At 40.0% G+C, this 12146-nt stretch overlaps 2 protein-coding genes across 2 annotated transcripts in view; both read left to right on the top strand.

Moving 5' to 3' along the window:
- Nucleotides 1–6247, top strand: part of LOC115664164 (cytochrome P450 CYP749A22-like) — a 44700-nt gene extending 38453 nt beyond the window's left edge. The window contains exon 6 of the transcript XR_008816096.1: nt 6214–6247. The gene's annotated coding sequence lies outside the window, so the exon portion shown is untranslated. The remainder of the gene's footprint in view (nt 1–6213) is intronic.
- A 2376-nt stretch (nt 6248–8623) lies between these two features.
- Nucleotides 8624–10872, top strand: LOC115662170 (cytochrome P450 CYP749A22-like). Its single transcript, XM_030584353.2, has 5 exons — nt 8624–8952; nt 9075–9301; nt 9515–9747; nt 9861–10239; nt 10406–10872. Exons 1-5 carry the CDS (start codon nt 8682–8684, stop codon nt 10832–10834), a joined length of 1539 nt encoding a protein of 512 aa, XP_030440213.1. The 5' UTR covers nt 8624–8681; the 3' UTR covers nt 10835–10872.
- The last annotated feature ends 1274 nt before the right edge of the window (nt 10873–12146 follow it).

Below are 12146 nucleotides of genomic sequence, written 5' to 3'. Positions count from 1 at the left end.
TGAGTGATACTTCATGTGTTATCCATTTTGTTAGTCCAAATTCTCTCTCCTTAAGTGTCACAAAACCTAGTGTGTCACCAGAGAATTCCTTCATGGTTCCAACGAACCTTCATATGTCTTATCTTGATAGTTAACTGTACTTTATGTGTAACAAGACATATTGTTAAGGCTAATACCAAGAATGCCCCATAGCCTGTACTCGAGGTTTACACAATGCCTCGAGATTTTCATCAAATATGTGTACTCAACTTGATAAATCTACATTCACAAATACCTCATTGAATGCAAAAGAGTTGATACATATTCAAATATTACAAAATGTAACAAAATCATATACAAACTTCATAAGAGCAACATAAAACTAAACAGCTCCCACTAATTAACAGTATCCCATTGTACTCCTAAGCCCATGTTCATGACATGTCGATCAAATACACAAGGGCGAAGGCCTTTAGTTAGCGGATCTGCAATCATATCATCTGTTGAAAAGTGCTCTACTACAATGTCACAATTCTGAACTTTTTCTTTTATAGTCAAGTACTTGACCTCCATATGCTTAGACCCCTTGAGACCTCTGTTGTTGTTAACAAACAACACTGCAGAGTTATTGTCACAATACAGCTGTATCGGCCTATCCACAAAATCAAATACGGTCAACTCCTTAATGAGGTTCCGGAGCCAAATTGCCTGGGTAGCGGCCGAAAAACATGCTACAAACTCCGCTTGCATGGTAGAAGATGTCATTGATTTCTGTTTCTCACTTTTCCATGATACTGCACCTCCTGCTAACTTAAAGATGTAACCCGTTGTCGACTTCTTTTCATCCTGACAACCAGCAAAGTCTGAATCTGAATACCCAACCAGCTGTAGGTCCCGAACATGTTTGTAAATCAGCATATAGTCTTTTGTCCTCTTTAAGTACCTCAAAATCTTCTTGGCAGCAATCCAATGATCGTGTCCTGGATTTGACTGATACCTGCCTAGAAGTCCCGTTGCAAAAGCAATATCTGGTCTAGTACATACTTGAGCATACATAATACTCCCAAGTGCACTAGCATAAGGTACATTCTTCATTTGGGCTTTCTCAAAATCTGAATGAGGATATTGTGACAGACTCAACTTATCACTCTTACTGACAGGAGCAATTCCTGGCTTACATTGCTGCATGTTGAATCTTTCTAAGATTCGATCAACATATGCCCTCTGAGATAAACCCAATAGTCGGCGAGAACGATTCCTATGAATCTCAATGCCAAGGACAAAAGACGCCTCACCAAGGTCCTTCATATCAAAGTTCTTTGACAACATCCGCTTTGTCTCATGCAGTAAACCAAGGTCACTGCTCGCAAGCAGAATATCATCTACATAGAGTATAAGGAAAATGAATTTCCTCCCACTGACCTTGCAGTATATACACTGATCTACTTTGTTCTCAATAAAACCAAATGAAGCGACAACACTATGAAACTTCAAGTACCATTGTCTAGAAGCTTGCTTGAGACCATAAATAGACTTTTTCAGTCTACATACAAGTGTACCTGAATCATCTGCCGCAAAGCCTTCGGGTTGCATCATATAGACTTCTTCATTAAGGTCTCCATTAAGAAAGACAGTTTTAACATCCATCTGGTGTAACTCCATATCGAAATGAGTTACCAATGCCATGATCACTCTGAAAGAATCTTTAAAAGAGACTGGAGAAAAAGTTGCTTCATAGTCTACTCCTTCTCTCTGAGTGAAACCCTTGGCTACCAGTCTGGCTTTAAACTTCTCAATCTTTCCTTTAGAGTCCCTTTTAGTCTTATATACCCATTTGCAGCCAATGGGTCTATGACCTTCAGGTAATTCAACAAGTTCCCAAACTCCATTATGCTTCATAGACTGCATTTCATCTCTCATTGCATCCAACCACAGTGCCGACTGAGGACAAGAAACAGCTTCCGCATAAGTTACTGGATCAGCCACAGAACCGATATCGTAGTCTTGCTCTCCTATATAGACTAAATAGTTCGGTGGTATAGCTGATCGTCTCTCCCTAATGGATTTCCTTACTGGAGCAGCAACAGCCTCATCCTGCACTTGAGAGCCTTGAGGAACTTCATTAGGAGCTGTCTCAACAACAGGATCCTGAGCCTCAACAGGTTCAGTCTGTGGTGTGGGAGTCTCCACAATTATCTGTATGGGAGGAGATAAAGATACAACATTACCCACCGTACTATTATCCTCAATAGTCTGTGAGCAGCTACTTTCTTCGGCCACATCAAATTCCAAAAACTTGGCTGTCTGTGATTCCACAATTCTTGTGCCTCCATTGGGATTATAGAACCGATATCCCTTCGAATGATCCGGGTAAGATACAAAGTAACATCGAGTGGTTCTGAAGTCCAACTTACTTAATGTTGAATTATATAACTTCACTTCTGCAGGACATCCCCAAACCTTAAGATGGTTTAAGCTAGGCTTACGTCCAGTCCACAACTCAAAAGGAGTCAATGGAACAGCTTTAGTAGGTACACGATTTAGAATGTACAAAGCTGTTTTCAAAGCTTCACCCCACAGAAAACTAGGTAAATTTGTCCTACTAATCATACTCCTCACCATTTCCATAAGGGTGCGATTGCGCCTTTCGGCTACACCATTTTGCTCAGGACTCCCAGGCATAGTGAACTGAGCCACTATCCCAGAATTCTCTAAGTATTTGGCAAATGGTCCCTTAAGCTGTCCGGCATCGCCATACTTGCCATAATACTCTCCATCTCGATCAGATCTAACAACCTTTATGACCTTTCCAACTGTTTCTCGACTTCAGTCCGAAAAATCTTGAACTTGTCAAGAGACTCAGACTTTTCTTTAATCAAGTACAGATAGCCATATCGAGAATAGTCATCAATAAATGTAATGAAATAAAAATTTCTACACAAGGTTGTCGTATAGGGTCCACTTATATCAGTGTGAATGACTTCCAACAGGTTAGAACTTCGGACTGCAGTTTTCTTCCTTATCTTGGTCATTTTACCTCTACAACAGTCTACGCATGTCTCTAAGTCATCTTTAAGAGCAGGCAGGATGTTAGTCTTTATCAGCCTTTCTACTCTATCCTTAGAGATATGACCAAGCCGTTTATGCTACAATGCATAAGACTGTTCCTTAGGTAGTGGTCTCTTAGAAACAACATTTTCAGCCGTATAAGCGACGTATATGTCATTGGGAGACAAACACAATCTATACAATCCGTTGGATATATAACAGCACCCAACCTTATTTGAATTAAGAAACAAAGAAATAACATTGTTCGTGATTTCAAAAGAGTAGCCATACATGTCCAAACACGATACGGAAACTAAGTTCCGTCTAAATGAAGGTACATAAAAAGTGTCTTTCAACATTAATCTAAAACCAGAGTCTAGAATCAAGATTACATCTCCCACAAACACAACATCGGCTTTCTCGTTGTTTCCCACAGTGAGTCTTGACTCATCCTGATTTGGCTTCCTCGGGTTTATGAATCCCTGTATGGTAAACGCAACATGATTAGTTGCACCGCTATCGAGCCACCAAGAACTGGATGGTGCTTCTGATAGGTTGGATTCACAAACAAGTGCCAAAGAATCATTACCTGTAGGCTCACGTTTGGACAACCAAGCTTTAAACTTTCCACAGTCCTTCTTTATGTGACCTTTCTTCTTACAAAAGAAGCAATAGTCACCATCCCTTTTGAAGGATGTTTTTTTTAGACCCATATTGTCCGATTGACCGGTAGTGTCATGAGCACCTTTATGAGTACGATTTCTGGACTTCTTATTCTTCCTTTTGTGGGAACTAGAAACATATAAGGCTAGATGCCCTTTTTCTTTCTTAAGTTTCTCTTCCTCTGCCACCACCCTTGCTATCAAGTCATTCACTGACCAAGTCTCATCTTGGGAATTGTAATTTGTCTTTATAATCCCAAAATCAGGTGGAAGGGTGTTCAGGGCTTGATGCACAATACAAGCATCAAGAATGGAAACATTAAGAGCTTGAAGCTTCGTCTTTAGGTCTACCATCCTAAGGACATAATCTCTAACCCCAGCAGTACCATCATACTTCATATTGAAGAGTTTTTGAAGAAGTATACCAACCTTAGCATTAGATGAAATGCAGTTTCTAGCCTCTAAGGCTGCCATCATTTCCTTAGCAGTACAGTCAGCTGGCAAACCACTTTTCAAGTGTTCTTGAATGGATTTCTTCATTGTCAATAAGCAAGTCCGATTGCTCTTTTCCCAGGTAGCATAGTCCGTTTTCTCAGCTTCAGTACTGGTGGCCGTGATATCTGTCGGCTTATCCTTTGTAAGAGCAATGTGAACATCCGTCAGCTCCATTCCAAATAGAAAATCCTCTTTCCATTTCTTAAAGTTCAACCCAGTAAGGACCTCAATGGAAATGGAATTGCCGTTTACAGAAAAGGTGACTGGAAAACAAACAAACAATACAATCAGCATCATGTGAGTACTTATCTAGAGAGTTACATACATCATCACATAATCACCTTTGGGCAGAAAATATGACATGCAGTTGTACACTCTCCACATGACAACGGCCATGAGAACATATTCTAATCTTTCGTGAAATCACCACCTTTGGGTGTATGAATCACTAAGATTAGTCATTTCTCAAGCACATGCTATACATGTACCCCTCCATGAACCAATACAAGATCACCTCCTTTGGGAGTATGATCATGCAATAGAACAGGAGACATCCCACCACAATATGAGACCAATATTTCTCAAACCTAGTCAAGCGTGCCACATTGGCGGTCACTACTCAACTGAATCCTTGAAAATGTCTCATACCAGGGATATAAACTTTATGTATCACATTCACTATATACATGTAATGCTAGACGTAAAGACATGAGCGTATGTCTCTGAAATTACATGTCATGCTAATTATATTGTTCCATTCATTGATAGACAATGAATTACGCTCTACACAGTCCTTATGTGGTGATATACAAGTGAGCTACCATATGTATTTCCGAAACCATAGAGAAATACAAGAAAATACGCAAAAATACCCTAAAAATACGTGTATATAGGGTTCTATACGTATTTTCACATATGTATAAGCTTCAAAAATGTAAAATAAATACACCACAATTAGAACATCTCAATACGAGCGTGTCGGTACCAAGAACGTCCAAAACGGACGTCGGACGCGCCCTCACGCGCCGCCGGAAGGTGCGTGCTTGCGTGTTCAGCCGGTCAAACCGGTCTGAACAGCCGGTCCGACCGGTTGACCGGTCCAACAGGTCAACGGTCAACGAACCGGTCCAACCGGTTGACCGGTCGGGTCAACGGTCGGGTCGGGCCAGATCTGCGCCTCGCTGACGTCAGCCTGCGGTTACCGGTGGAAAGACGCGCCGGTTTGGCATGGCCGCGCGTGTCCGTCACGCGCCGCCACGCCTAGGGCACGTGTAGGCGCGTGACGGCGCGTTCGGCATCCTCTGGCGACGTGCCGCCCACCATTCTTCTCGTCTTGACGAGTAGATTCTAAATATGTAATAAAATTCAACTTTCATCCGACAAAAAAATTTCGAAACTGGGCAAAAACCTCTCGGACAAAACGAAAACGGTCCTAATCCGCATGTTTCAGTTCTAATCTATGGCAGGCTCTGATACCACATGTTGGCCACGAAAATGGCACGCTCAGGATCACCATAATCAGAAACCGAAACACGATAATGGAGAAATTGTCGATTCGCGTACCTGGTTTGGAATCCATCGAACTTGACGCGGAATTTGCGACGGTTTCCGAACACGAACTCAAGTTCTTCTCCCTTATACCCTTCGTTAGAACACTGGCCTAATAAGATTGCCACTCACGAGAAGAAAGTTTTCTCTAAATCCGTATATGAGTCAAATTGTGCATCATCAGGTTAGGGGAGGGACTTGAGCGCTATTTATAGAGTCTTCGACCACGGGCTCTCTCATTACGGGCCGGGCCGTACTCGGCTCACACCAGCCAGCCCCATATTAGACTGATTAAGAATCCATATATCTTACCTTTATTAGACCAAACTAATTCAGTTAATTTCAATTAATGAAGCCCACATTAGGAAATTCTTACAAGTTTCATGAAAGAGCCACAGAAGTTCATTTTATCTAAAAGATTTGTTTCGGCTTATGTCCAGGTTAAATAGGGTGGTTTTACCCCTTTAATATAACGGATTAGGTGAATCGTGTTCTGATTACCTACGTATTCATTAGGTGTTCGAGTTTCCTGAAAAATAATTATTTAGCACATCTGTTCGATTGACTTACCTAAACATACACTTCCATGTCGACAAGACATGAATATGCATGAGGACATGAATTGCCGCCCCTAGTTGCGAACGGAAGGAGCAAACTAGATGAAAGCAGGGGAAAAATGGATAATAGGTAGAGAAGATGATGAGCGAAAATATATTAGGAACAAAGACGTTGATGGAGGATTGATGGAAATGAATGGAACCACGAATGGAAAGTGTCACATCTCGAATCTTAAGGCATTAATGGACTAAGGTTAACATAGATAATGTAACGCATGACATCATGGTTAGCCAAGTTGAATGTCACAAATTTAAGGCTAGTGGTTCAAAAATGCTTGGTAGAAAATGAAAAGAGGCGTGTACTAAATTTAAAGAGAGACCAAATGTTTATTCCAAAGTAGATATTTTGTTAAATTTCCAAAATATCTAATAAATCGATACGTAATTATGGAAACTGGTGTCCGCTCTAAAGTATTGATAAGCCCGAAAAATATTTTGAACCCACTAAATTATTAGTGAGCAATACCGAATGCTAGGAAAATTTCAATTTAGTAAATTTAAACTTGAAAATTCTCAAATAAGTAATTTGGAGTACATCAGCCCCCATCTACAACTCATATGGTAGTAAATCAATTACTGTTATGCCACACCATCAACGCACACGTCAATATCTTATCAATTCAATTCTAACACATCAGACTCTAGCAATTACAATTGCGGAAAATTGTCCTTCGCACCATCTGCACCTCACAAAATTAACAACCTACATGCCATCCGAGGGTCCCAAACTAAATAACACTTAACTTTATATCCTAAATATAATTATGAAAATTTCGGATGCACAAAAATGACTTCCTGAAAAATATTTTCCAGAAATATCACATTTTTCACGAAACAAGCTAAGCTTTAATTTAAAATATTTTCACTAATTTGTCCTTTTTTACATTTTAAGCTTACTAAAATAATTTTTGATATACTTTCTCTTTATCCATTTTCTAATTTTTAAACTCAATATAAACTAAATATCGAAATTGGGAGATGATAGATTACAATTGAGAATGCTTTCTCTAATTTATCCTTCTTTTTTAAGTTGAAAGTCAATAAGAGATAAAATGTTCATAATTTTCATTTATTTATTTTATAAAATTTAAATTTAATAAGACATAAAAACTGGCATATTACCAATCATTAAGTTAAAAATTTATTGGTCAAATGTGTGTCATGTGGCAAAACTGTGCCATAAGTCTCAAAAACAAAAGTGAAGTTTCATGTGGTGAGCACTGAGGCGAACGTGACACGGACATTATTAATATGTCTCCTCCAATCTGAGGCACTATAAAGTCTCAACCTTAAGTCTGTGAAATTTGATGAATTACAATAAGCTCATGGTTTTAGATTTAGAGCACATCTGATTGATAAGAGATCATACTTTGATTGTTGATAGTTTATTTCATCCGGCATCACACAAACAATGCCTCCGGCGAGCTTACCACCTGTCTAACTTTATTTACTTGACACTAAGGTTGGTCTAATGATCTTTTTCAATACATATTCTGATAAATGCAACGCTTGAATATAAAACCTAATCTAACAAAGATATTTTTAAATTAAGGCATTGAATTATGTGTTAAATTATGTCTCAAGTTTGAGTTTGTATACAAAACCCGACCTGTTTGGAGGACTTTGATTTGTTAAACTCCAATTAAATTTGAATTTCTTGAGCTGTGGAACTTGATAACTGAAGGTTTGTTTTTCTGTTGGAAATATATTTCAAGATTTGGCCAACAAGATTAGTTTCTTCTTTCAATCAAATTTGACTGGTTGATCAAGAAGTGGACGTCTCCTCCTTCTTCAGCATAAAAGTTGCCCGAGAAAGACGAAATAGGCCGCTCTTGTTTAAGCCATAAAAGGCCAACAAGAAATGGGACGCAACTTGCCGTGTAAAGAACAACTTCACGCACGGAAACATTCTAGCTCACACAAGCATGCGTTTTTTCAATTATTAATGGATTATTTGGAGACTCTCTCATAGAGTAGGAAAAGAACTCGAATCGAATCATGTACATCTCCGGTGTCCTTTCTTATTTCTCATTTATTTCTCTGGTTTTCTCGTATTAATTTAATTGTAAGATCCGTTTTCACCTTATTGTCTTGAGGGATGATTTCTTAAAACATACTAAGAGCCAGCAAATGCGACATTTTCGATGTTAGTATCAGCCGTTCCATCAATCAATGCCGAAAGGCGGTCATTTTGAGCCTGTTCTTATCACCCGGCTCACAGATTCCTCCGGCCAAAGCCACTTAAAAGCTTGATCATCATCACTTCACAACCCACGATTTGGATTTTCTAGTTTCCTCTACTTCCTTCCTTTCCCTACCTCGGAAAGAAACCATGCAGGTGCTCATTATTTTGAGCTCTCTGTTTCTGTTTCTCTTCTTGTCTCTTGCCAAACTCTGGTACAAGTTATGGTGGAACCCGCACAGGATAAAGAGGATAATGAATGAGCAGGGAATCAGAGGTCCTCCTTACAAGTTCGTCCATGGAAGCACTAAAGAATCATTCAAGATGACCATGAAGGTCAGGGACATACCCATGAACAATCTCTCTCATGACATATTCCCCAAGATTCAGCCTGAAATCCACACATGGACCAACAGATATGGTAAATGAATTAAGTCCTTAGCTTTAGTTCTGATTTTGTGCTCTACTTTATGTCCATAATGAAAGCTGCTGCAGGATCATCCGACCTTAGTTGTTGATTGGAATTTTTTATGACTTTTGTAGGGCGAAATTACTTAAGTTGGCATGGGACTCAAGCTCAGCTGGTCATCACAGAACCAGAACTGATCAAAGAGGTGCTAGTTAATAGAGACAAAACATATCCGAAAACACCAGCTAAGGACTTTGTCAAGAAGCTTTTAGGGGATGGGCTTGTGACCACCAATAATGATGAAAAATGGGCAAAACAGCGTAGACTGGCTAATTACACTTTCCACGGGGAAAGCTTGAAGGTAATTAAGCTTGATAGTAAAGTGCTCCAAGTTCATTATTTCAACAATCTCAATCTTAAATAAAATTCCATGCTATTAATAATAGCTGAATGTGCTTTTCGTGATCGACCTAATGGAACCGTTAAGAAGACGACGAGAAAGGAGAATGGTTCTCTGATTGTACTAACAAATTCAGATTCTACCAATTTTGTGGGGTTCGAAATTGTCACGCAGAATATGGTTCCAGTGATGGTGGACACCGTTCACGTGATGCTAGCAAGGTGGAAGCATCAAGAAGGGAAAGAGATTGACGTGTTTGAAGATTTTAAGTTATTCACAAGCGAAGTGATTTCAAAAACGGCATTTGGAAGCAGCTACGTCGAAGGCAGGAATATTTTCCAGATGTTGACAAGATTGGGTGTGTTATTAACCAAAAATTTTCCTCTTGTAAGGTTCCCAGGATTAAGGTATGCCTCCTTTTCTTAAGAACAAATTGTTTTTGGCCAATTTTTAGGTTGACCTCTGTTTAGTTGAGATTAGCCTAACAAACTAGGGGAGTTTCTCTTGGAATACCTCTCAGTAAGTTTTGGAAGACGGCAGATGAAATCGAAGCGGAAAAGCTCGAGAGAGGCATTTACGATGCTATATTGGGGATTGTCGAGAAAAGGGAAGAGAAGGTGAAGGCTGGTGAGGCAGCTGACTTCGGGGATGATTTCCTAGGACAGCTTGTGAAGGCTTGTCGTGGCATGGACGAGAGCAAGAAAATCACGATCGATGATCTGGTGGATGAATGCAAGACATTCTACCTTGCAGGACAAGAAACCACCAATGCATTGATGACATGGGTCGTGTTCCTCCTAGCGGCTCACCCTGATTGGCAAGAGGAAGCGAGAAAGGAGGTTCTCCATGTGTTTGGGAACAATGATCCCGACCCTGATGGTATCGCAAAATTAAAGACGGTATGAATATGGATGTTCAGTCTGGGGTTAATTTGGTAGAACAAAATGTAGTTCAATCTCACAAAAATAATAAAATTCGGTTGGCCTTATCTAGAATTTCCTTAATTAGATAGGCAAAGATTGATGAACTTGATGTCTAATTGTCATATTTTCTTTTTGTGCGCAGATTAGCATGATCATAAATGAGACTCTGCGATTATACCCTCCTGTCATCGGGATGAATAGGCAAGTTGATCAGCAACTCAGGTTGGGAAAACTTGTTCTTCCCGCCAATATTCAGATCGTAATAGGAAATCTCAAGCTTCACCATGACCCCGAAATCTGGGGAGAAGACGTGCTTCAATTCAAACCAGAGCGATTCGCGGAAGGCATTGCCAAAGCCACCAACAACAACCCGGTCGTGTTCATTCCCTTCAGCTTCGGATCCCGAATTTGTGCAGGCATGAACTTCGCGACACATGAGGTGAAGATCATTCTCTCGATGATTCTGCAACGCTACACTTTCAAATTGTCATCTGCCTACGTCCACTGTCCGGTTCAAGTCCTCACGATTCGCCCGAAACTTGGACTTCAAGTTATATTTCAACCCTTGTAGCTTGGTTCACCGGCATATAAATAATGTCTTAGTGGTAAAATGATGTCCATTGATGCCTTCATATTTCAATGCCTTGAGGTGGGCTTCTAGGATTTGTCGAACATTCTGGGGGATGCTGATGACCAGCGTATCATCCTTCCTAATCAGCATAAAAATGTTGGGGTTTGGTGCCTTCTTTATTTACTGCATACTACGCTATCGACGCATGAGTGCCAACATATATTTGCTGGTATATAGCATTTGTCGGACTCCATCCCGACCCGTGGAAAGGTCAGGAGAAGAGGACAAGAAACTGTGGAAGCAGGTGAGCGACATGAAATTGATCGGTCGATTGTTTTTTTTGCTGATTTCCGCTTTTTCCTAATATGTTGAGCTTGGCAAGTTATATTGGCTCCATCCATACCCTAATAAAGTAAAATGACAAAAATACTCGCACAATGATACTTCTGTTCGTCTTCCTTTGTTTTAGTCAATTAAGGGACTGTAAAATCTTCCTTGGACTGTGTTCAGTCTTCTGCGATTTGAATATTGTTGATGCGGAACTTGAAAATCTTCCTGGACTTTCAGAGCTTCATTAAGAAGAACCACCCATTGCCACCCAGGGTCATTAGTCCGCTCACCGAGTGAACAACCTTGGTCGCGATCGCCATTATGACCACTGATGCGATAATCTGGGTTTTCAAAAGATAGTTCATGAAGGGGACTGTAAAATTTCTTCATGGATCTGAGATGAACGAAAGAGATTAGGTAAAAGTCGATCAACTCTTGCGTATAGATTTCCTTGAAATGGTTCAAGTGTGCTGTAAAACTATTGATGCACTCTGGCTTTTATTAATTCAAACTCTATTTAGAATAGAAGAAATGGCAGAAAGCATATGCTAGAAGCAAACCTAGTAGATATCTTTTTTCTTTGGGAAAATACTACCAAAAACCCCAAATTATGCCACTTGTGACAAATTTATCCTGAATTTTTTTTTGTGACACGAAAAGCCTCAAATTATGCCACTTGTGACACATTTATCCCACAATACATTTGTCCACGAGCATTTTCGTCTTTTTCTTTTTTCTGTTTTTTTTCCTTTTTTTTTCTTCTCTCTTCCCCTCCGCCGTGGTCGGTGGAGGGAAGCCGGCAAGGGCGGCCCTCGCCGGCTTCCCTTCGCCGACCACGGCAGAGGGGAAGAGAGAAGAAAAAAAAAGGAAAAAAAAACATAAAAAAGAAAAAAAAAACGAAAATGCCCATGGACAAATGTATTGTGGGTTAAATATGTCACAAGTGGCATAGTTTGGGGTTTTTCGTGTCAAAAAAAAATTC

This window comes from Syzygium oleosum, unplaced genomic scaffold, assembly GCF_021117445.2.
Source record: "Syzygium oleosum isolate NSW1041296 unplaced genomic scaffold, Sole_v2.1 Sole_v2.03, whole genome shotgun sequence".
NCBI classification, from domain to species: domain Eukaryota; kingdom Viridiplantae; phylum Streptophyta; class Magnoliopsida; order Myrtales; family Myrtaceae; genus Syzygium; species Syzygium oleosum.
Note: the sequence above shows the minus strand (reverse complement) of the source record. Positions and strands in the feature narration are given on the sequence as shown.